Here is a 25,317-nt window from a genome sequence, read left to right on the forward strand (position 1 = left end):
AAGAGGGCCATAGCCAAAAATTAATTGAGAATGGCTGCCCAAATCACCTTAAAATACGTGACTAATTGCATATTAAAAACTCAAATCAGCTTTTAATATAGCTAGAAGATCCCAGATCTTCCTTCTTGTGGGGGGGGGGGGGGGGAAATGAGGTTCCTTCATTGTTGTCCACTTGAAAGAACACTATGATGGATATAATTGCTGATACAAAACATATCAGTCCCTTTATAATGGAAATTATTGTCAATAGCTCAAAAATCCTCCAGGCAGCCATTCTCAGCAGTGGCCGTACAGCCCCATTGTGGGGCCACAGCACATTTAAAATGGGCCACAGACTGAAATCATGAAATACCTTTTATATAGTCAGTACGGAAGAAACCAACTAAACTTGACTGCATTACAGGGAAAGGGGCCCATAAACTTTGACCAGAATCCGAAGGGAGCCAGAGCCCAAAAAGAAGAGTTGAGAATGGCTGCTCTATGGCAATGGTTAGTGTACTATCCATTACCCACTTATTTTATGGTCTAAGATAGATTGAAATAATCAACATAAATAAAATAGCAGCAAAAGATTTATTGGGACAAGGAGTTACAGCTTGGCCCAGTAAACCGTAAATAATAGTGGAACAAAGTAAAGGGTAGGACTGATCAAGACTTTATTGGTCATGTCTTTTAAATATAATCAAATATTTTTCAGAACAAGTACAGATGATCAAAGCTGACAGGGACACCAAATGTTTCTCCCTAGCCGATCACATTTTCCAAGTTACTACAAAAACCTTATTGAAGAACTAAATTTAACTATTATTTTGATTCAAGTATGTACAGTATTGAGAGGTTTTTTTTGTCAAAACCACACTGCCAAAAATATTTTGGACTGATATGAAGTCTGTTGTAAATGTTTTGTTAAATTGCCAAAGTCAGTTACATGACAGATGAAAATTATTTACAGTAATTATTCATGTCCACTCCTTTAGTCACAGTGTACAATGCGTGAAAATATTCCAGTGGGTTCTCTGCCATCGCCTAATGCATCAAGGAATCCTTCCTCCCGCCTTCGCTTTGCCAGTGCTGCCAAGGACTTGAATGTCTTTGGTTCGTATACAGCCAAGTCTGCAAGAACTTTCCTATTTAGTTCCACTTGACTCTAGGAAAACATAAAATAACAGCTTTAATTAATCAAAACTCCTCCTAGCACAATTTTTTTCTGCTATCAAGTCTCAAGTTAGAAGTCCAAAAATAGCACGCAGAGTGGAAAGCAGCAATATACCGTGCTTTGTCAAACTCCAAAATTCTTGCAGTGACCCATGTACAAATGTCTCAGAATGTTTCTTACACATGTGTTACATGAGGTCAGCTGTACCATGGGTCTTGATATCACTTTTTATGGACAGCCAGCGTCTTTTTCCCAGGTCATGAATGGCAAACACTAGGGGACATCTCTACAAAGTGAAGGGAGGAAAGTTTAGGGGAGACATCAGTTGTGGGTGCCTTATGTTGGTGCCAGGGATGGTGGCGAAGGCTGAAACATTTGGGGCATTTAAGAGACTCTTAGACAAGCACATGGATAAAAGACAAGCAGAAGGTTACAAGGTACGAAGGGTTTAGTACTTTTTTTGGGGTAGGAATATATAGGACAGCACAACATTGAAGGCTGAAGGGCCTGTACTGTGTTTTAATGCTTTATGTAGTCAAACAAATACAATTTATACAACACATTCTCCCAATTGAACCAGACAACTTTTCACCTTTCCCACAGGGCTGATGGATCCATTTATTCTTCAAATTTATTTACAACTAACTAAAGATGTGGAAAAAAATTGAATGTGTTCACTTTTAGGCCAGTAATCAATCACAAATGTTCCAGGTTTTAAGTGTGCATGGCATGGAACGCGATGCAATTTTGACATTTCCCACAGAAATTATCAAAAATAAATTGCTTTCTAACATACATTTCTTTCTAATCTCTTGATTTTACATTTTAGGAAGATGAACCACCAGGATTTTACACTGTAGCTATACCTTGGAGCATCATTGCAAGTCAATTACTTTATTCCCATGCTGATGAACATAGGTGTTAATACATCACTATTTTTACAAGAGTTCCAAAACAGCAAATTAGCTAAACCATCAGCTTGTTTTAGCTGGTTTGACTGCTGGAAAGAACACTAGGATAATTCTTACATCTCCTGAATTGTATCTACCTGCAATCTGTTTCATATTTCATGAAGTATACACCACTTCTGGCATGCTCTCATTGAAGCAACAGTGGAAGAACATGTTAAAAATTCTCAAAACAGCTCAAATCCATCAGGTCCTGATTTCAAGGCTATGATCTCAGCCAAAACTGTTGCAGATCACAAGAATCCCTCATGTCAATACAAATTAAACAGCTTGCTCTTCAGAATTTGACCAAGATCCTCAATACACAAATATTTATATACTGCATACTCACCTTGATTAAATTACAAATCAGTACTGGATATTTCAACCCATGTTCCCGGGAAGCTGCTGCTATCCTGCTTATCCATAGCTGAAACAAAATAAAACAATTCATTGTATTTTTCATTCACCCATAACTTTTATAACAAGAGCCAGGTAGAAATATTGAATCATCTCTTTCAATACAAGGGTTAATTTTTAAATGAGAACTTGGGTTTAGAGAGAACAGTCATGCAGTTTTGACCTTCGTGTCCACAAATACTGAAGCTAAAACATTCAAGGAGGACCCTTCCTAACACCATTTATAATACTATCTCATTTACTTCAGGGAAGGGGTAAAACACAAAAGTCTGCCGACAACATGGTTGAAGTAAAAACACAATGCTGGAGAAACTCAGCAGGTCAGTGTCCTTAACGTAGCAAAGATAAAGATTCATAACCAATAGAATAGACCAGCTGAGTTCCACCAGCATTTCAGTAAAGGTTCCATTATTATCACATAATACTACATTTAAAATGTAACATTCTTGAGATTCTTTAACTTTTGTCTACTGTAAGGCAGACAGAGAGGGAGTCATCACTTTGTCCAGCGCCTCTCACAGAAACATAGCTCACCAACATAATTTACTCCAACGTTATGGATGTTTTAATGTCTAAACTTTTTTTTCCCCTTGGTTTATGTGTTGATGTTTAGGTACAAGGTGGGATGGATGAGATAAGGATAATTTGTAAACGTCATAGATCTTTAACTATTGTTGATGACAGAATTGAAAATCATAGAGTTCAAACCTGAAAAATTATAAATAAAATATTCAAAGAAACCCTTCAGCACCTGGTGTTCCGAGGCAGTCTTCCCCCCAAGTACTGACCAGGGTTGAGCCTGCTTAGTTTCCAGGATCAGACCATCTCAAGCGCATAGGTGCTTCGGTGTTTTTAACTAAAGCTGCTTTCAGGTGCTCGGAGGCTGGGGGAGGACAGCTGGGACGTTCAGGTGTCTGCGGAGAAGACGCCTTTCTGTCACCTGAAGGAGAGCCGCGTCCGAGTGAACGCCGGCTCCTGTGGACCGTGGCCGTAGTCCCACTGCTGCTTTCAGGTGCAACGGGGAATTCTCGGAGTCGGAGATTATACCTACAGGAGGAGAGTTAGGTAAGTGCTCCTCCTGGCCGGGTTCTCCACTTTCTGGTGGCCTCCCTACAGCCGCATTGGCGGCTTTACATCGGGGTATTTTGGCCACCTGAAAGTGCCCTATGATTATCCCACCTAGTCCACATGGCTCGGCATTCGTTAAGCTACAGATCACGCCTGGTCCCTCCTTGACCGACGGGTTCTTTACCGTCCTCATGTTCCGCTTCTTGAGCTTCCTGGCTTTGGTAGAGTAGAGGAACGCTCTCCGCACAGCCCTCAGCGCCAGGCTGTAGCATCGGTTCTTCCGTCCGCGGAAATGCTGCCAAACACAAGCAGAAGTAAACTTAGAGTCGATCTGGAGCCCAGCCCCGGTCTTAACGCCAGACTGCAGGCCCTTCGGCCCGCCACGTCCATGCCGACCCCACCGCAACTCGCTTCCCACGCCTCCCGCCCGCTGGTGGACTCGGGCGGACCCGATTGCTGGCGTGGCCTCAGGGCCGCTCTCACCCGCGCGTGTTTCAGCACTTCTTGGACCCGCCAGTAGCGGTCGGGCCCGCGGCTCCGGATCCAATGCGAGATCGTGAGGAAAACCATCAGCAGCGACGGGACCTGGGACTCAAGGTGGCTGTGCCCCGAGCACCGGTGGCGGGGGGGGGGGGAAAGATGGGGTGCGTGTGGGCATGCGCCAAGTACTCCCATCCTGCGCACACGTCAAAGAGAGCAGAACCGGCTCTCATCCTGCGCATGCCTTGTTCTCTCATGTGGAGCCAGGACGATCAACCGAAGTTCGAGGGGTCGATGTCAAGGTTTCATGTACAGTCCCATGCTTTTTTAAAAAAAATAGTTAATAAAATTGATGTACCATTAATAATTATAAAAAGGCTGATATTGTGAAACTATCAGGCTTATATTAACTAAAGACAGGAACCACCGTCAACCTCATTGACTGATGGAAGCAAAGAGAAAGAGCAACATGCAAGGGGCCATGGGTAGGGTCAGTCTCAGGACGCGTGTCCAGCCGGCAGCAGCCAAATATGGCACAACAGCGGTTTACCACAGAAACCATGTCTCCTCCTCACTGACTATCACCTCAAGGATGTGTGTTTAGCCCACTGCTCTACTCACTATACACCCATGACTGAGTGGCCGGGCACAATTCCAATGCTATCTACAAGTTTGCCGATGACCCCTTGGTTGTAGGCCGAATCACAAATGGGAATGAGAAAGCGTATAGGAGGGAGAGAGATCAGGTCTTTGAATGGTGTTGCACCAGCAACCTTGCACACAATGTTAGCAAAACCAAGGAGATGATTATGGACTTCAGTAGGAAGTCAGGAGAACACGATCCAGTCATCATCAAGGGCTCAGTAGTGGAGAGGGTCAACATCTCCAAGAATCTATCTTGGAGCCTCCATGTTGACACAATCACGAAGAAGGCTCACCAGCAGCTATACTTTGTGGGGTGTTTAAGGAGATTCAGTGTGTCACCGAAGATTCAAAAACCTCTACAGGTGTACAATGGAGAGAGTTCTAGCTGGTTGCATCACTGTCTGCTACGGAGGTGCCAACGCTCAGGACGAGAAAAAAACTCTAGAGGGTTGTTAACCTGGCCTGTGACATCTCGGGCACAAGTCTCCACTCCATTGAGGACATTTACAAGAAGCAGTGTCTTAAGAAAGTAGCCTTTATCCTCAAGGACCCCTACCACCCAGGCCACGCCCTCTTCACTCTGCTACCATTGGGGAAAATGGTACAAGCACCTAAAGACGAGCACTCAGCAGCACAAGGACAGTTTCTTCCCCGCTGCCATCAGATTCCTGATTGATCAATGAATCAAAGACACTGTCTTACTTTTGGCTTTTCGTGCACTATTTTTATTTATTTCTTGTAAGGTGGTTTATTTGAACGTTTGCACTATGATGCTGCCACAAAACAATGAATTTTGTGACTTGTTCATGACATTAAATTCTGATTCTTTCTACGCCATTTAAAGTCTACGTTTGAAAATTTGCTTTCCTGTATCATTGTTTTTTTTCTTTCTACTTTAAACAAGGAGTGAAGCTAGATTAACAGATTTGAAAAGTTGAAGCGTTTTTAACTTTTATTTTGTGACTAACTAGTGGGATAGTAAAAGCAGAGCTTTTCTTGTCGTAAATTCTAAAACAGAATATGGATAAGAATACAAAATAACTGAATATTTATTGGAATGCTAAAATTACTCAGCAGTTCAAGTACCGTCTGGAGAATAAAACAGCCACATTTCAGCTAACGTTGGTGATCTTGCATGAGAACAATGAAATATATCAATCTTGCTTCCTCTGAATGCTGCAAGACCTGCTGTTCCTACAGCATTTTTGTGTTTTTACTGCAATCACAGCATCTGCGGACTTTTGTGATTGACTCCAAAGTAATTAAGATAAGCAGCCTGCCACAATCGTTTTTCCTATTAAAATCAAATGTACATTAAACACAACACTATCACCACATTATGTTCGCCATTTTAAAAAAAATTATTACCACCACCCCCACCTTCCCTTCAAACAATTTAGATCCACTCACTGTCAGGGCTCAGATTTACGTTGACCATAAAAAAAATTCTCAATGGGGAAGTCACTTTCATTTACACTACAGCAGCATCTATTATTGCTCTTTTTTATTATTGTAGTTATAATTATATTGGGCTCCTATATGATCCAGTTAAGGGTGCCATATCTTAATAAGCATGTCATATTTGTTCTTTTACAAATTAATTACATATTTGTAATTTTTTTCCCATAGGTATGCAACTATTCATCTCAGCAGCCCATCGCACTATATGTAGAGGTGAGTCGGATTTCCAAGTAATTGCAATACATTTCTTAGCCATTGCTAAGGCTATTTTAACAAATAAAACTTGGAATTTAATTCATGTATTGCTTATTTCAGTAAAGTTGCCCAAAAGATAAAGCTCCAGGTCGTCTGCAAAGGCCACCTCTGTTATCCTTGTTAATATTTCAGTAATATCCTGCCAGAAAGGTCTCACTTTCACACACAACCAGGTAGCATTCCTATTTCTGTCCCAAACCTAAAATACATCGCCAATATTTCAGATTTTGATTTATTCAACTTCTATGGTGTGAGGTATAATTGGTGTAGAAAATTATATTTCACTAATCTCTATATCTGTATCCTGAATTTATAATTTTATAATTGATGTCATGTTATCCAAACACCAATCAGACCATCATCTTTCCATTATTGCAACACCTAAATCCGACTCCCATCTCTCTCTCAATCTCTGTAAACCTGGTTTCGCGCTTTCATTCTGGAGAGCTTAGTACATCTTGGTTATAAATTTAGGTGTATTTCTCAGCCAAATCGTTCGTTCCATTTCTCTAATTTCAGGTGCGGCCAAGTTTCTCCTCCCCCGCCCACCCCCCCAATATTTCTCTTAGCAACAATCAGCTGGAGACCAGCTGCATCATGGTCAGGTATGGGGACACCAATACCCCTGAGTGTAAAGCCCTGCAAAGGTAGTGGACCTAGCCCAGGATATCACAGGCAAAACCTTCCCCACCATCAAAGAGCAGCAGCAATCATCAGGGATCCACACCACCCAACACATGCTCTGTTCTCGCTGATGCCATCAGGAAAGAGGTCCAGGTGTCACAAGATTCACACCATGAGATACCCCTCCACCATCAGAGTCCTCAATGACAAACTCAATCAGGAACTCATTTAAGGACACATACTTTTCACTTTATTGATTTTTTTCTCTCTGTATTGCACAGTCAGTTTGTGTACATGTGTATGTTGATTTACTTTTTTTACATTGCCAATAACTGGTAATACTGCCTGGCCTGGAGGAAAAAGAATCTCAGGGTTGTACGTGATGTCATGTATGTTCTCTGACAATAAATTTGGACTCTGAAGTACAAGAATTGTCATTCTGTAATGTATAATATGCAATATATAGCAACCTTTCCCAATGTTTTTTTTTTGTCTATGGTCCCCTTAAGACTCTGCTCAAAGTTTGTGGACACTCTTCCTTGTGAAGGAGTCAAGTTTTGGGTTCTTCTGTATTTTTCTCCTACCGACTACATAAAAACCACATAAAATATATTTTATGATTTCAGTCTGTGGCCCCCCTTAAATTTGACATATGCTTCCCCTCCCCTCATTGAGAATGACTTATATGCAGTATGGTTAAATGTAGAATGGCATATAATTTATTGTGTTATAAAAGACCCAATCATTTTACAGGTTATAAAAGAAGCTAATTCTGTTTCTCGGGAGTATTTTTTTCAAATAAACAACATCCATCACAAAAGGTTTGAGCTGAAGCAATGTTGAGGGGCGTTTCACACCATTGGTTTGTGGCGTACATATTGGCACCTTTGCTCAGAAGTAACTGGATTGTCCGCTCATGGCCCCTTTCCATGGCGAGGTGGAGTGGAGTTTTCATAAGCCAGCCTCTCGCCTCTATGTCAGCTCCACAGTCTATTAGATATTCCGCAACTTCAGCATCACCCCTCTCTGCTGCCCGATGAAGTACAGTCAAGTTTAGGCCATCCCTGACGTCTACGTTGGCCTCTCGCTGCATTAGAAGTTCCATGATTCGGAAATGCCCCGATCCTGCTGCAGCATGAAGTGCAGAAGCTCTGTCACTGTCCATGGCCCCGCGTGCAAGCAAGCTGATCACTGCCTGCAGGAAAGGAAGCAAAACGTGAAGTTTATACACAGTTGTCGTTTATTCAGAAGTGCTATACCTTAAGCTACACCAGTGGTTCTCAACCTTTTTCTTTCCACTCATGTACCTCCTTAAATAATCCCTATGCCATGAATGCTCTGTGATTAGTAAGGGATTGCTTAAGGTGGGATGTGAGTGGAAGGGAAGGTTGAGAATTACTGCTTTAGACCCAATCGTTACAGAAATATTTTGCTTGGAAAAAATTGACATTGGCCCATTTCCTTTAGAGTTACGAAACTGTGCACATAACGAGTCAATTAAGTACAATTAAAACAGTGGTTTTCAAACGTTTTCTTTCCACTTTACTAATCACAGAGCACCTATGGCATAGGAAATACTTAAGGTGGTTTGTGAGTGGAAAGAAAACATTTGAAAACCACTGCTTTACACCAACCAAACAGTTATTGTTGGAAATTCTCTGAATCTATGTCAGTTGCATAAAGTGAGAATGAACTTTCAAGAATTCATGATTCTTTTATTGTCATGCAATGAAACAGATGTAGTATTACACAAAATTGCCGTAAGGCAGACAAAGGTTCGCCATCAGCAGAAATTGCCCAGTGCCCCTTACAGACAGAGAAAGAAAAGCAAAAGGGTGTCTCCCTCAGAGTCACTGAGTGACCACAACCATACAGACTTCAATCCAAACCATCGGCAGCCTGAGCTCCATATCCCAACTTCCAACGTGATCAGGAACCCTTCAGCGCCCGAGGACCCTCAGGAGCCCCTCCCACCCTTGGCATCCTCTCGCAACCCCTTCAGCCAGTCACCAGCAGCTCACAGCCTCGTGCGAGTCCTTTGACCACAGTTATCAGCAGCCTGCACCCTTGTGGGTTTCTCTCCTCCAATCGATGCGAGTCCTTCAGTCGCAGAGCCTCTTGCTGGCCCGCCGCCGTACTGTCCCATAGGGTTGTCTCCTCTGCTGTTCCTTCTCAAATGGGCGGTGCTTTCCCCATTTTCTGATGTCCTGCACCAGTCCTCTGCTTCCCCAGAGTTTGTAACCCATTGAGGCGCTGACAACTTGGGCCCGGATGCCGCGGTTTCAATATTTTAAAATAAACCACCATTGGCTCCTTGGTGTTTAACGTCTATACGGAGCTGTCGGCAGTCAGACTTGGTGGTAGAACCCTGCAGAGGAGCGCTTGGTCTCCGCTCTCTGCGCGTCCACACTAGCTACAGCAGCACTGCCTTCTTCTTATCTGAATAAATGTACAAGACAAATGTATTGGGAATAATTTTTTATTACTTCTGTACTCCTTCCAGTAAGGGTGGTTTTGGGGCATGCCTCACGGGTTCAATCCTGATCTCCCGTGTTGCCCGTGTGGAGTTTACACAGAGTTTACACTGATTCTCCTGAATTTTCTAGATATCTCCCATGTTCCAAAGACCTGTTATTGTGCCCCAAATGTGGGTCAGGAGAATCAGTGTGGAGTTGATGGGTTTAAGAAATCAATTCCCTTAAAGTGTCATCACTTGCAGAAAGGGCTTTTGGCATCTTGGCCTTCATAAATCAAAGCACTGAGTACCGGAGTTGAGATGTTATGGGGTGGTTTCATAAGACATTGGTGAGGCCACATTTGGGATATCATGTGCACTTCTGGTCACCAAACTATAGGAAGGATATCAGTAAGATCGAAAGAGTGTAGAGAAGATTTACTAGGATGTTGTTTGTTGATTAAACAGGTTAGAACTTGGGGGAACTTCTCCATTCAGAGAGTGGTGGGAGTTTGGAACGAGCTGCCATCTGACATGGTAAATGTGTTAAGAATAAATTGGATAGATACGTGAATGGGAGAGCTCTGGAGGGTTAGGGAATGGGTGCAGGTCAGTGGTACTAGAGGATTGATGTTTTGGCACAGACTTGAAGGGCCAAATGACCTGTTTTCTGTGCTGTAGAGTTCTATGGTTCTAAGAAAGTGATTGCTCAGAGAGGCAGCAGTTACTCAATGAGCGAAATGGCCTCTTCTTTGTTGGAAGGAAATATGAGAAAATGTAAGAATAAAAGTATATGGTGAATAACTTAATTTATTGTGTAATATAAATATGCTCCAATGCCAAAAAATAAGTCAAAAACCATCTGAAATAAAGTTTTCCAGAGTTAAATGAAAACACCATTTAAGTTAATGTATTAAATTAATTAATTTACCTACTTTTTCTGAAACAAACTAGCTTCTTATCTGAACTACCACGTAAAAGTCGACCCCCCCCCCAACTTTTGGCCCACCAATCTGGTATTTTCCATACATTGCATATAAAAATTGAACCCCCCCCAATTTTTTTGGCCCTGGCTACCTGCACTCCAGAGCTTCCATTGCTTTGAATAGAACTCTTACCTGGGCCCCAGCCACCGATCCACCAGACTTCCCGAAGTCCTAACCACAGATTCTCGCCGAGGCTTGGCTCTCTTGCCCATCCGAGCTCCAGACGCCTCCAACAACGCAAGTACTTAACCACATAGTATGCGTGTACAGGTAAACCCCCTAAATTTTATCCTAAACATTGGTCCACAATATTCGACTATTACGTGTACTTCTTTTAAGGATAATTTAACCAAGACATAGATGAACATTTGAAACAGGAGGATTAAAGGAGCATTTATTTCATAAGGGAAACTGTGAGAGCAGTGGATATAACAAGGAGTGTAGAACCAGACGTTATCCCAGCTATAATACTGAAGACTTGTGCCCCAAGACTAGCTGTACCTCTTGATGAGCTGTTTTATGGACTGACATAAAACATCTATCCAACAATATGTAAATAGCCCAGGTACCTTTTAGAAGCAAGGATAATCCATTTTGGGTTCACTCTCCTTCATCAGCAAAGTAATGATAGGTGCTATCAAGTGGCACTTACACTAGTGACTTAATCGAGGTCTACAAGATAGACAACAGACTCGCCAAGGCAAATAGCGCCTTTGGAAGACTACACAAAAGAGTCTGGAAAAACAACCAACTGAAAAACCTCACAAAGATAAGCGTATACAGAGCCGTTGTCATACCCACACTCCTGTTCGGCTCCGAATCATGGGTCCTCTACCGGCACCACCTACGGCTCCTAGAACGCTTCCACCAGCGTTGTCTCCGCTCCATCCTCAACATTCATTGGAGCGCTTACATCCCTAACGTCGAAGTACTCGAGATGGCAGAGGTCGACAGCATCGAGTCCACGCTGCTGAAGATCCAGCTGCGCTGGATGGGTCACGTCTCCAGAATGGAGGACCATCGCCTTCCCAAGATCGTGTTATATGGCGAGCTCTCCACTGGCCACCGTGACAGAGGTGCACCAAAGAAAAGGTACAAGGACTGCCTAAAGAAATCTCTTGGTGCCTGCCACATTGACCACCGCCAGTGGGCTGATAATGCCTCAAACCGTGCATCTTGGCGCCTCACAGTTTGGCGGGCAGCAACCTCCTTTGAAGAAGACTGCAGAGCCCACCTCACTGACAAAGGGCAAAGGAGGAAAAACCCAACACCCAACCCCAACCAACCAATTTTCCCTTGCAACTGCTGCAATCGTGTCTGCCTGTCCTGCATCGGACTTGTCAGCCACAAACGAGCCTGCAGCTGACGTGGACTTTTTACCCCCTCCATAAATCTTCGTCCGCGAAGCCAAGCCAAAGAAGAAGAAGACAAGATTCTGAGAGGCATGGATAAAGTGAACAGCCAGCACCTTTTTCCCAGGGCAGGAGGAGCAAACACCAGAATGAAGGGAGGAAAGTGCAGGGGAGACATCAGGGGTATTTTTTACACAGAGTTGCGAGTTCCTGGAATGCATTGCCAAGGATGGTGGTGGAGGCTGGAACAATAGGGGAATTTAAGAGACTCTTAGACAAATGCGAGGTCAACAAAGGTGATGTGGAGTCCTTTGTTTTGTTCTCTGCACTATTCTTGGAGCTGTCTGAACATCGAATCCGCAAGCATCGAATCCAGGCTGCTGAAGACACAACTGCACTGGGTGGGTCACGTCTCCAGAATGGAGGACCATCGCCTTCCCAAGATCGTGTTATATGGCGAGCTCTCCACTGGCCACCGAGACAGAGGTGCACCAAAGAAGAGGTACAAGGACTGCTTAAAGAAATCTCTTGGTGCCTGCCCCATTGACCACCGCCAGTGGGCTGATCTCGCCTCCAACTGTGCATCTTGGCACCTCACAGTTCGGCGGGTGCAATCTCCTTTGAAGAAGACCGCAGAGCCCACCTCACTGACAAAAGACAAAGGAGGAAAAACCCAACACCCAACCCCAACTAACCAATTTTCCCTTGCAACCGCTGCAACCGTGCCTGCCTGTCCTGCATCGGACTTGTCAGTCACCAACGAGCCTGCAGCAGACGTGGACATACCCCTCCATAAATCTTCGTCCGCGAAGCCAAGCCAAAGAAAGAAAAAGAAAGACAAATGCATTGATGACTGAAAAATAGAGGGTTATGAGGTAGAGGGGTGTAGCTTTATTTTGGTAGGGATATATGGGTTGGCACAAAATTGTGGGGCAAGGGGCCTGTACTGTAATGTTCTATGTTCAAGTATTCTTGTGATTTATACTTTGTACATTCTAGCTCCTTACTGATGTACAGCTTGCTGGTGTCCTTGGCTGTAGAAAATCGTTTAGGCTCCTTTGTGTTTTGATATCTAAGAATTTGTTTGGAGCAAGAAGAAGCTTTGGTATGGTCAGTGTTTTGATTATCATGCTATAGGAAAGATATTGTCCAGCTGGAGAAGGTGCCGAGAAGATTTACGAGGATGTTTCTGGGTCTCAGGGGCTTGAGTCATAGGGAGAGGTTGAGCAGGTTTTTGTACCTGTCATTTCATTGGCATTTATCACAAGATATAGGAGCAGAAGTAGGCCCATCAAGTCTTCTCCACCATTCTAATCATCCTTCCACTCAGCCCCACTCCCTGGCTTTCTCCCTGTAACCCTTGATGCCGTGAGTAATCAAATACCTGTCAATCTCTGCCTTAAATACACCCAGTGACCTTGGTTCTACAGCCAGCTGTGGCCACAAGTTCCCTGACATACCTCTTCATGGCCATTAGCAGCAGCAATCGATAATGCAGTCCTTCCAACAGCATCTTCAGCATTGACGGGGCTTCCATTTTCCAATAGTAGCTTTATTACTTCCTTGCTTCCAGCTTCTGCGGCTAAATGTAGGGGTGTCATGTTGCCCCACGTTGTGCAATGAATGGAAACACCTTTAGAAAGGAGAAATTCTACTATATGTAACTGGTCACTCACAACTGCCCAGTGCAGTGGGGTCCAACAATGTTCATCGGTTGCATCCACGCTTGCACCATAGCTCAGCAGTTGCTGCACAGTCAGTGTGTGCCCCCCTGCGGCTGCACAGTGCAAAGCTGTCAATCCACATCTGGTAGATGCACCAGTTGAAGCCCCACGTTGCAACAGCAGCTCAGCAGTCTGGGTGTGTCCATTCCACGAGGCTCGATGAAGAGCGGTCCATCCATGCTTGTCTGTAACACTGATTTGTGCCCCACGGTGAACAAGTAGCTTAACCAATGCTTGACAGCCATTAAATGCTCCATAATGTAGTGGTGTGCAACCATGTTCATCCCTGCAAACAACAGGTTAACAGAATAGCAACCAAATGCTTCACTGCTCCCACACACTGTTTAATCATCCAGCTGAAATGAAGACTGAAACTTCAGGGGATATAGATGTACAAATAGAGGTAAATAAATTCTGGATAGAATGAGAGTCACAGTGTGGAAATAAACCCTTTGACTCAACTTGCCCTCTCCACACAAGCCCCACCTGCCTGTATTTGGCCCATATCCCTCGAAACCCATCCTATTCATGTATCCATCCAAATGTTTCTTAAACATTGCAGTAGCACCCACTTCAACCATCTACTCAGGCAGCTGTTCCATATACACAACACCCTCTGTATATAAAAAAAAAAATTACTCCTCAGGTTCCTCCTCACAAACCTATGTTCTCTGATTCCCTTACTCTGGACAAAAGACTCGTAACGTTCACCTAATCTATTCCTCTCATAATTTTGTACACCTCTGTGCGATCACTCTTCATCCTCTTGTGGTCCAAGGAATAAAACCCTAGTCTGCTCAACCTCTCCCTATAATTCAGGCCCCCAAATCCTGGCTACAACCTTGTAAATCTTCTCTCCACCTTCTAAAGCTCGACAATGTCTTTCCTATAGCAAAATTTAACCTAAATGTGGCATCTCCAATGTTTTATACAACTGCAACATGACTATACTCTTGACTGACAAAGGCCATTGTGCCAAAAACCTTTCTGACCACCCTATCCACTTTCAAAGTACTCTGCATCTGGATGATATACGATAATTTCTGTGTTCGTAGCATGGAGGAGATTAGGATGTCAGAATGAATAAGATGAGAGATTGACCACCTGTTGGACAGTGGCCCTGCAAGGAATGGACTTAATATGTTTAATGTTCACAAAAGGTTCCCCAAGATCTCTCTTCTCCATTAACTAATGATGCCTCCAACCATTATTATAAATGATGATTAGCAATAGATCCTTGGAAGACTCCACTTCTGACTTGATCCACATGAAACATGTCCCCAGGCTGGCATGGTTAGTGTAGTGGCTGTAACAGTGCCAGTGACTGGGATTCGAATCTGACGCTGTCTGTAAGGCATTTGTACGTTCTCCCCGTATGTGTGTGGGTATCCTCCGGGTGCTCCGGTTTCTTCCCACCTTTCAAGAACGTACCGGGGGATTGTAGTTCAATTGGGTGGCACGGGCCCATGGGCCAAACAGGCCGTATTGGCCCTTCTAGTCTGGACCGATTTACGTGAAACTCCACTAGTTCCACCTACCCACTCCTTTGCCCATAACCCTCACATCCATGTACTCATCTAACCTCCTCTGAAATTACAGAATTGACCCTGCCGCAACTACCTCTTCCGGATAAAATCAGGCTATTTGTCCAACACCTTGAAATCATACCCATGAGATAGAGTATATAATGTTAATAAAAGTCTTCATTGGTTAGTGGTTCAGGAATTCCTAAGATTATGTTGGGATTCTTCAGTAACTGATAACCTCTGAGAGTGGTATTTGAAGCCAATGCTTACAAATCCTTTGCTTCAACAAATGTCAAACATTGTGAAAGCAGATATCAAATATTTGTTTAAAATGTCCTTCCTACTCAATCTTCACGTGGCCAGTTGGTCTGATAAATTCATCATTCCATTGGTACAGCAACCAGCCTCTTTCATCCAGAATTCATTCAGCTCTATTTGTGCATATACAAAATATATATTTCTTATTTGATTAAAAAATTACAGTTTTATATGATTAGCATTGTTGGTGTGAGGACTGTTAAAAGCAAAATATTGGCTCAATTAATAGTCCACAGCTAATCTTAGTAAAGCAGGCTCATGACATCAGTGAGGTGTATCTGTTCAGGATATCCAAGGGCACTGTCATAAGGGCTAACTGATGCTTTCCCCCCCCACCCCCAACCTCTGGAGGAAGTTTATCCTCTGCACCCACCCACACTTCAACAAGGAAGATGAAGCTAAGAATTTATTGTTATACACATGAGTACAATGTACAAATGCACTGAAATTCTTCTTGATGACCGCAAATCTATGGGTATGTAAAATACACCAATAAAACAGTAAGTGCCGTATATACTTATGTAAAAGTAGAGTGTTTTGGACCAATTTTTCAGGTTAAATTTTGGGAGTCAACCTTCACAAAGGTCATACTTTTGATCGTGGTAAGTACCTGCATCGTTCAAAGTGTCAGGAGCTCGGATGGGTAGGACTGGGTGGTAAGTCTGCAGTTGGGGCATTGGGAGCTTGGATGGGTGGGTGGATATGGCGAGAGTCCGCAGTTAGGCTTCAGGAACTCAAATGGGCAAGATCGGGTGTTAGGACCATGCTGGGGCATCGGGAACTGGGATGGGTGCCTGGCCGAGGCAAGGATCTGCGGTCGTGGTGTCACAAGCTCAGATGGGTGGGCGGCTGGTGTGTCAAGAGCTCAGATGAGTGGGTGGTTGGGGCATCAGTAGCTCGGATGGGATGGAGGTCGGGGCATCAGGAGCTTGAATGGCAATTCTACCTCGCCCGCAGGAAAAAGAATCTCAGAGTTTTATGTGGTGTCATGTATGTTCTCTGACAATAGATCTGAAATCTGAATTGATCTGATATTCCATATGCCCAGAAAGAAAATTCTTCCATTTGTAAATTTTTTGCACTAAGTTAGTGTATTTCACGTTACTCTCATAGTTGAATGTGGTTTTTGACAGAAGCAACACTTTACCTGCAATCGATGAGAGCGCCATGCTGTAAGTGTGCTTTCACAAGGTGGAGATCACCACTGCAGGCTGCTTGATGAAGGTCAGTCCATCTACCCAGGTGGACACCACCTCCTGCTCTCTGTTGCACCTCAATGATATCGACCAATCTCCACAGCAGTTCAGTTGTCATCCCAGACACCTGCTTCTGCTTTCTTTAAAAAAAAACTGATGAAATCCACTTCTGGAGCATATGTGGGGTATTTGTAAATGAATAAAAGCAGGGGTTCTCCATGTTTCCGGTATCTGCACCCTCTAGCAAAGCTTTTCTTTTTTTATTATAATTTTTTTATTTTTCACACTGTGAACCATATCAACTAAAATATGTACAAATGTATCTCATTAAATTTACACAGTGGTCTTTTCTCCCTTTTTTCCCCCTTTCCCTCCCTCCCCTCTACCCACCCCCTCCAAAACCCATAAACATTCAACATATACAATACAATAAAACCATAAAACAATATCTTCACACAAAGGAAAATAATCAAGAAAAATGCGTCATCTATTTATTACACACTGAATCTAGTCGTTTTGTCTTCTTATAATTTTCATTCTCATTTTAGGGGATGGAGGTCGTCGGCAAGCTCTCTCTGATATGCTCCATGTACGGTTCCCAAATTTGTTCAAACATTGTGTCTTTATTTTTTAAATTGTATGTTTTTTTTCCAATGGAATACATCTATTCATTTCCATGTACGATTGCTGTATACTCAGGCTCTCTTTCATTTTCCAAGTTGACATTATACATTTTTTTGCTACTGCTAAGGCTATCATAATGAATCTTTTTTGCACTTTATCCAATTTGAGGCCTAATTCTCTACTTCCTATGTTACATAAAAGAAATATCTCTGGTTTTTTTGGTATGTTATTTTTTGTAATTTTATTTAGTATCTGACTTAATTTTTCTCAAAACGAATTCATTTTCATTCATGCCCAAGTTGCATGTAATGTTGTTCCCATTTCCTTCTAACAGCGAAAATATCTATCCGATAATGTTGAATCGCATTTTTAAAATTTTTGAGGAATTATATATACTCTGTGTAACCAATTATACTGTATCATGCGTAACCTTGTGTTTATTGTTTGTGTTTATAGTTCCAGAACATAACTTTTCCCATATTTCATTTTTTTATCTTTATGTTTAGATCCTTTTCCCACTTCTGCTTAGGTTTATAGTTTATTTCATTTTCCTTATCTTGCAGCTTGATGTACATGTTCGTTATAAATCTTTTGATTATCATTGTGTCTGTAATCACATATTCAAAGCTGCTTCCTTCAGGTAATCTCAAGCTGTTTCCCAATTTATCCTTTAAATAAGCTTTCAATTGATGATATGCAAACATTCCATGTTTGTACTTCAACTGTTCAAATGTTAATAAATTATTTCCCAAAAAACAGTTTTCTATTCTTTTGATTCCTTTTCTCTCCCATTCTCTAAAAGAAAGATTGTCTATTGTAAAAGGGATTAGTGGATTTTACGTCAATAGTAATTTTGGTATTTGATAATTTGTTTTTTTCCTTCCTAAGTGGATCTTCTTCCATGTATTAAGTAAATGATGCAGTACTGGTGAGTTTTTATATTGCACCAGCTTTTCATCCCACTTATAAAGTATATGTTCTGGTACCTTTTCCCATATTTTATCTAGTTCTATCTTAGTCCAGTCTGGTTTTTCCCTTGTCTGGTAAAAATCTGATAAATACCTCAATTGTGCAGCTCTATAATAATTTCTAAAATTTGGTAACTGTAAACCACCTTGGTTATACCTCTCTGTTAATTTATCTAACGCTACCCTTGGATTCCTCCCTTTCCACAAGAATTTCCTTATTATTCTCTTTAGTTTCTTAAAGAATTTTTCTGTTAAGGGAATTGGTAATGTTTGAAATAAGTATTGTATCCTTGGGAACACGTTCATTTTAATGCAGTTTACCCTCCCTATCAACGTTAGCGGTAATTCTTTCCAATGTTCTAAGTCTTCCTGCAATTTCTTTATTAATGGCTGATAATTTAGTTTGTACAAGTGGCTTAAATTATTATCTAACTGTACCTAGGTATCGGATTGCTTGTGTTTGCCATTTAAATGGTGATTCTTTTTTAAATTCTGTATAATCTACGTTACTCATTGGCATCACTTCACTTTTATTTGCATTGACCTTGTACCCCAATATTTCTCCATATTCCTTCAATTTATTATGTAATTCTTTTACTGATACCTCTGGTTCATGGGTCCTCTACCGGCATCACCTACAGCTCCTAGAACGCTTCCACCAGCATTGTCTCCGCTCCATCCTCAACATTCATTGGAGCGACTTCATCACCAACATCGAAGTACTCGAGATGGCAGAGGCCGACAGCATCGAATCCACACTGCTGAAGATCCAACTGTGCTGTGTAGGTCATGTCTCCAGAATGGAGGACCATCGCCTTCCCAAGATCGTGTTATATGGCGAGCTCTCCACTGGCCACCGAGACAGAGGTGCACCAAAGAAGAGGTACAAGGACTGCCTAAAGAAAGCTCTTGGTGCCTGCCACATTGACCACCACCAGTGGGCTGATATTGCCTCAAACTGTGCATCTTGGTGCCTCACAGTTCGGCGGGCAGCAACCTCCTTTGAAGAAGACCGCAGAGCCCACCTCACTGACAAAAGACAAAGGAGGAAAAACCCAACACCCAACCCCAACCAACCAATTTTCCCTTGCAACCGCTGCAACCGTGTCTGCCTGTCCCGCATCGGACTTGTCAGCCACAAACGAGCCTGCAGTTGACGTGGACATTACTCCTCCATTAATCTTCATCCGCGAAGCCAAGCCAAAGAAAGACTATGATGTCATCTGCAAATAAGCTGATTTTATACTCCTTCTTTATTTTTATCCCTTTTATTTTATTTTCTATTCTTATCAGTTCTGCCAAAGGTTCTATTGCTAAGGCAAACAATGAGGGGGATAGTGGACATCCCTGTCTAGTTGACCTATATAATTTAAAGTGACTCGATACATATCCATTAACTGTTACCTTCGCCAACGGCCCATTATACAATGCTTTAATCCATTTTATATATTTTTCTGGTAGATTGAACTTCTGTAATACTTTAAATAACTAATTCCACTCTATTCTGTCAAAGGCTTTTGCTGCGTCTAGAGCAACAGCCACTGTTGGCATTTTATTTCCTTGAACTGCGTGAATTAGGTTAATACATTTGCAGACATTGTCTGCTGTTCGTCTTTTAATAAATCCAGTTTGATCTTGTTTTACTATTTTAGGTACATAATCAGCCAATCTGTTTGCTAATAATTTCACTATTATCTTATAGTCTGAGTTAAGTAGAGATATTGGTCTTTATGATGCTGGTGTTAATGGATCATTCCCCATCTTTGGTATTACTGTAATTATTGCTGTCTTACATGAATTTGGCAAGTTTTGTGTTTCTTCTATCTGGTTCATTACTTCTAGGAAAGGAGGATTTAATAACTCTTTAAATGTTTTATGGAATTCTATTGGAAATCCATCCTCTCCTGGTGTTTTATTCTTTGGCACCTATTTTAATATATCCTGTACTTCCTCTATTTCAAATGGTTTTATTAGTTTGTTTTATTCCTCTTCTTGCAATTTCGGCAGTTCAATTTTAGATAAAAATTCCTCTATTTTATCTTCTTTCCCCTTGTCCTCAGTTTGATACAATTGTTCATAAAATTCCTTAAAATTTTCATTAATCTCTGTTGGATTATATATAATTTGTTTGTCCTTTTTCCTTGAAGCCAGTATCGTTCTTTTAGCTTGTTCTGTTTTAAGTTGCCAGGCTAATATTTTGTGTGTTTTGTCTCCCAGTTCGTAATACTTTTGCTTTGTTTTCATTATGTTCTTCTCCACCTGATACGTTTGTAATGTTTTGTATTTAATTTTTTTGTCCCCCAACTCTCTCCTTTTCATTATATCATCCCTTTTTACTAATTCCTTTTCTGTACTTACTATCTCCCTTTCCAACTGCTCTATTTCCCAATTGTAATCCTCTTTCATCTTAGTCACATAACTTATCATCTCTCCTCTAATGAAGGCTTTCATTGCATCCTATAATATAAATTTGTCTTTCACTGATCCAGTGTTTATTTCAAAATATGTTTTAATTTGGCATTCAATAAGCTCCCTAAATTCCTGCCTTTTAAGTAGGATGGAGTTTAACCTCCATCTATATGTTCTTGGTGGGATGTTCTCCAGTTCTATTCCTAATAATAGGGGTGAATGGTCTGATAGTAGTCTAGCTTTATACTCAGTTTTCCTAACTCTCCCTTGAATATGGGCTGACAACAAAAACATATCAATCCTTGAGTAAGTTTTTTGCCTACTCGAATAATATGAAAATTCCTTCTCTCTTGGGTGTTGCCTCCTCCATATATCCATAAGTGTGATTTCCTGCATTGATTTAACCATAAAATTGGCTACTTTATTCTTTTTACTTGTTTTTTTTTTGTCCAGTTTTATCTAACATTGGGTCCAAATTAAGGTTAAAATCCCCTCCTATCAATATATTTCCTTGTGTGTCTGCAATGTTCAAAAAAATATCCTGCATAAACGTTTGATCCTCCTCGTTAATTGCGTATATATTGAGCAAATTCCAAAATTCTGAGTATATCTGACACTTTATCATTGCATACCTCCCTGCTGTATCTATTATATCCTCCTCTATTTTGATTGGTACATTTTTGTTAACTAGTATGGCTACACATCTAGCTTTTGAATTATAGGATGCTGCCATTACTTGTCCTACCCAGTCTCTCTTTAGTTTGTTATGTTCTGCTTCAGTTAGATGCGTTTCCTGCACAAATGCTATATCTATTTTTTCCTTCTTCAATAAATTTAGTAGCTTCTTCCTTTTAATTTGGTTATGTATTCCATTAATGTTTATAGTCATATAGTTCAATATGGCCATCTTATATCTTGCATACATCTCTTTTCCACCTCTTTGCCACCTCCATCCCCCTTTTCCCCATTTTCATCTCTTAGTTTTCTCTTAATATATGACAACACATTTAAGATATAAAGTACCCCTGCAGTTCCCCCCCCTCTCTGAGTTGCCCAATACCCCTTGCCGGGCAACCACAATTCCCCTTTTCATTGGATTGTGATCTTGTTCGCAGCGTCAACTGATTTTGCAGTGACGGTTATTCCCCCTCCACCCAGCCCTCTCCAGAAAACACTTTTTTTTAACACATATAATAAAGCTCTCTCTCTTCTTTCCCCCCCCTACTCCCTTCTTTCCCTTCTCTTTTCCCTTTTTAGTTCTTTACATATTCATTGTTTTTACATCTTTATATATACTTCATCGCCATTCTTCATTCTTGTTACATCTCTTCATCTCTTCTCTTGTCCTGCAAACGTTCTGCGAATTCTTGCGCTTTTTCTGGATCCGAGAACAGTCTGTTTTGCTCCTGGGGTTTAAATATTTTAAGCATGGCTGGATGTCTTAATATGAATTTGTAACCTTTTTTCCATAAAGTTGATTTTGCTGTGTTAAATTCCTTCCTCCTCTTTAAGAGTTCAAAACTTATGTCTGGGTAAAAAAATATTTTTTGACCCTTGTATTCCAATGGTTTATTATTTTCTCTAATTTTATTCCTTGCCTGTTCCAGTATATTTTCTCTTGTAGAGAAAATTTTACTAAGATGGATCTTAGTTTTTGATGTATCTGTGGTTTCGGAGCTAATGCTCTGTGTGCCCTTTCTATTTCCATTTCTTCCTGTATTTCTGTCATTCCCAGGACCTTCGGGATCCATCCTTTTATAAATTTGTTCATGTCTGTGCCTTCTTCACCCTCCTTCAGGCCCACTATTTTTATGTTGTTTCCTCTACTATACTTTTCCAACATATCAATTTTCTCAGCTACTCTTGTGTCTCTTTAATTTTTTTGTCATTTTCTTCCAATTTTTCTCTTAAGTCATTCACTTCCATTTCTACAGCCGTTTCCCGCTCTTCCACATTCTCTACTTTAACCATAACCATACCATATAACATTTACAGCACGGAAACAGGCCAATTTGGCCCTTCTAGTCCACACTGATCCAAGTACCCTCCTCTAATCCCACTTACCGGCACTCTGCCCATATACCTCCATCTCCCTCCCATCCATAAACTTATCCAACTCTTTCTTAAATTACAAAATTGACCCTGCCTCCATCACCTTTCCTGGAAGCCCATTCCACACATTTCTGTCATGTTCTAACCTTTGCATTTTATCTTTTGTTCTTTTCATTTTTCTTTTAATTACATTAAACTCTAATGACAACCATTCTTTTAATGATCTCATTTGTTCTTCAAAAAAGACTTTATCTATATTCTGTCCATCAGTTTTGCCTTTTATTTCTCTTTGTCCATCAGTTTTGCCTTCTATTTCTCTGTGAAGATCTTGGTCATCTTCTTCCTCTTCTGTGTCTGTATCTGTGTTTGTCTCTTCTTCTTCTCTTCTTTGTGTCTGTGTCTCTTCTGTTTCTCCTGATGAGCTGCTTGTATCTCTTTGGCGGGTCTCTTCTTGCTGGGCCTCTTGTTGCTATTCCTCCCCTCTTGGGCTGCTCGTCTGTGGTACTTCTTGACATTGGTCTTCTTGTCGATCTTCCCACCGTCTGTCTTCCACGTCTGTTTCGTCATACCCTCTTCTGCTGTCTTCCTTTTCCTCCAGCTGAGAGCCCTGGTGTCGGGCATCCCTCAGCTGCTCAGTCTGTGACAGCCCACTCCTCTGCTGAGCCCCCCTCCCACCGGTGTCCTCTTTCTCCTCTGATTGTGCACTGCACACTTTTGTTTGGCTCCGACAGCCATTTTTGTAGTGCACAGGCTGGTGGGTTGCGACTCTGTAGGGCAAGTACTGACCTTGAGGGTCGGGCACTCCTCGTCACCACAGCGTCTTGTTCCTTCCTGAAGGTAAGGCCTTCTTCCTTCTTCTCCAGTGACTTTTTTACTTCTATTTTTCCAGCTGTTCTTACTTTCTCCTTCTTGGAAGCCATCTTCTTTCTCTTCTCTGTATCTTTATCTTCTATTTCTTGTACTCTATTTTTGTTATGCTTTGCTTTTTCCTAACTTTTTTTCCTATTTTCCTGGAGAGGGCTAGTTTTCCCGACTGGCCACTAACTCCATCACGTGACTCCTCCTAGCAAAGCTTTTCTTAAGGTCACAGTTTACACTTCATACTTTGAGAGTCTGATTTAGATTGGATATGGCTCAAATCACATTCTTGCCATGAAAAATCTAGACTGACACTCCTATGCAGAATGAGGGACGGCTCCCTCTGTGGGCGATCACTCTACAGTAGAAGTCCAAAAATTCGGACCACCCGAGAATCCAGACTTTTTGAAAACCCTCAAACTTTTAAAATTTAGCAGGCTTTTATGTGCGTGTGTGCATACGTGCTACAGATGCACAGCAGCAACAAGTGACCACTCTTGTTGACTTTATTTTTCTATAAAACTGCTCGTTTTGGTAGATGAAGCATGCTGTATTTGCTAATGGATAAACTATCAACATTTACTTGTTCATCTCTTCTTTATTCCTCCTTAAACTTGAATTTTAAAAGTACTGCCCGAGAATCTGGAAAATCGAAAAATCCAGACCGACCTAAGCCCCGAGCAGACTGAATTTTATTGTAAATTGATTCCCCATCTGGTCTCACAGGCTGGTTCCTAAGGATCCCGTGGATCATCGGGAAGAAGTACAGGGAAGCAATAGCCAATTGGTTCTTCATTCAAACAGACTGTCCACTCGTTACTCCACCGCAGTTTGTGCACATTTGCTCTGTGAAAATTGGTTTGGTATTTCCTACATAACAGCTGTCTCTATATTCCAAAAGTATTTTGTTGATCATGGTGCTGTATAAACGATGTGGATATATCAATTGGAAGGTTATCAACGGCTAGATAGGAATTCCAAACATGCGAGTCGAAGGAGTATGTGCTGAGGGACCCACTGAGTCTTGACACAGACAATGTGAGAGCACTGTGGGGAATGGCTACGGCGTAGAGTCCTTCTGTTAACGTGCATTCAGGGGTGGAGACCGAGGGAAGCCCCTCAAACAGAGGGGAGTAATGGAAATGTATAGATATGAAACTAAGGGTGCGAAGAGGCTTTGAAGAGTTTTCTGTTTTGTAAATCATTTATTGTGAATAAAGTCTATTTTTGTGGAAAACAAAACTTGTGAGTCCAAGGTGCTACGTTCTGAAGGTCAGAGAGTGCACTGTTTGTACATTTTACTGGAGGGAAAATCTGCAGGGAATCTGAGATAATAGGCTCACTCCTTGATGAGGCAAAGATGGGCCATTGCTTCCATCCCTCCTGCACAACTTGCTTTTGCCTAATGTATTATCCTGTGTTGAACATGAGACTGAAATGGCAAGAGGCAATGAACATGTTAAAATATTAACGCGTTACTTACAGTTAGTCGGCTACTGGTTCCAGCTTGGTGTGAGTGAAATTAATCTGTTGGTTGAGAAAATAATTGAGTTTTGCCCAATAAATCCAAGAGACAAAGCAAATCTGAAAATGTAAGACAATTTTAAAAAGTATTATAATAGTTTAAAATGTTAACTTTGAATAAATTCATCAAATGGATTTAAAACAGAACATACTTGGTGAAAATCTAACCACATTGATAACTTATTCCATTTCCATTGAGCTCAATTGAAGCAATAAAGAAGAACCATAAGTAGTGTTAACTTCAAGAGAAGGTGTATAAATAGTTTGCT

General features: G+C 41.5%; 3 protein-coding genes across 11 annotated transcripts in view; 1 reads left to right on the plus strand and 2 right to left on the minus strand.

Annotated features, from left to right (window-relative positions):
* Positions 1-639: 639 nt before the first annotated feature.
* On the minus strand, positions 640-4,287 carry mrpl20 (mitochondrial ribosomal protein L20). Its single transcript, XM_069918786.1, has 4 exons — positions 4,075-4,287; positions 3,776-3,886; positions 2,456-2,533; positions 640-1,147 (listed from the first exon to the last, which is right to left on the minus strand). Exons 1-4 carry the CDS (start codon positions 4,264-4,266, stop codon positions 974-976), a joined length of 555 nt encoding a protein of 184 aa, XP_069774887.1. The 5' UTR covers positions 4,267-4,287; the 3' UTR covers positions 640-973.
* A 26-nt stretch (positions 4,288-4,313) lies between these two features.
* The window catches only part of LOC138754473 (transmembrane protein 88-like), an 88,332-nt gene continuing 67,328 nt past the window's right edge, over positions 4,314-25,317 (plus strand). The window contains exons 1-3 of one of the 4 annotated variants that reach the window (XR_011351786.1): positions 4,314-4,373; positions 6,346-6,390; positions 17,162-17,402. Coding sequence is in view for 1 of the 4 variants with exons in the window: in XM_069918789.1 (XP_069774890.1) it covers positions 4,517-4,556; positions 6,346-6,390 (85 nt within the window). In the remaining 3 variants the exon portion in view is untranslated. Of the gene's footprint in view, positions 4,381-4,400; positions 4,557-6,345; positions 6,391-17,161; positions 17,403-25,317 lie in introns of those variants that run through there. The other 3 variants (XR_011351785.1, XR_011351784.1, XM_069918789.1) reach the window with 3 other exon arrangements.
* Positions 7,753-25,312, minus strand: LOC138754471 (ankyrin repeat domain-containing protein 65-like). 6 transcript variants are annotated; one of them, XM_069918783.1, is made up of 5 exons: positions 25,201-25,312; positions 25,008-25,051; positions 16,565-16,753; positions 13,310-13,859; positions 7,753-8,251 (listed from the first exon to the last, which is right to left on the minus strand). In XM_069918783.1, the coding sequence occupies exons 3-5, from the start codon at positions 16,729-16,731 to the stop codon at positions 7,823-7,825; spliced, it is 1,146 nt and encodes a 381-aa protein (XP_069774884.1). In that variant the 5' UTR covers positions 16,732-16,753; positions 25,008-25,051; positions 25,201-25,312; the 3' UTR covers positions 7,753-7,822. The 6 variants fall into 6 exon arrangements, with proteins under 6 accessions (XP_069774884.1, XP_069774886.1, XP_069774885.1 ...); XM_069918785.1 differs by having other exon boundaries at positions 16,565-16,766; XM_069918784.1 differs by having other exon boundaries at positions 16,565-16,782.

Source organism: Narcine bancroftii, chromosome 2 (assembly GCF_036971445.1).
Source record: "Narcine bancroftii isolate sNarBan1 chromosome 2, sNarBan1.hap1, whole genome shotgun sequence".
In the NCBI taxonomy this organism is placed as follows: domain Eukaryota; kingdom Metazoa; phylum Chordata; class Chondrichthyes; order Torpediniformes; family Narcinidae; genus Narcine; species Narcine bancroftii.

Coding starts and splice junctions, on each gene's coding strand:
- mrpl20 (XM_069918786.1), bottom strand. CDS start 4,266: ATGGGAGTACTTGGCGCATGCCCACACGCACCCCATCTTTCCCCCCCC. Junction 3,887..4,074: donor AAGTGCTGAAACACGCGCGG/GTGAGAGCGGCC, acceptor TGTGTTTGGCAG/CATTTCCGCGGACGGAAGAA. Junction 2,534..3,775: donor AGAAGCGGAACATGAGGACG/GTAAAGAACCCG, acceptor ATTTTGTTTCAG/CTATGGATAAGCAGGATAGC.
- LOC138754471 (XM_069918783.1), bottom strand. CDS start 16,731: ATGACAACTGAACTGCTGTGGAGATTGGTCGATATCATTGAGGTGCAA. Junction 13,860..16,564: donor GGCGCTCTCATCGATTGCAG/GTAAAGTGTTGC, acceptor TGTTGTTTGCAG/GGATGAACATGGTTGCACAC. Junction 8,252..13,309: donor CTGCTAATGGCCATGAAGAG/GTATGTCAGGGA, acceptor CCTTTCCTGCAG/GCAGTGATCAGCTTGCTTGC.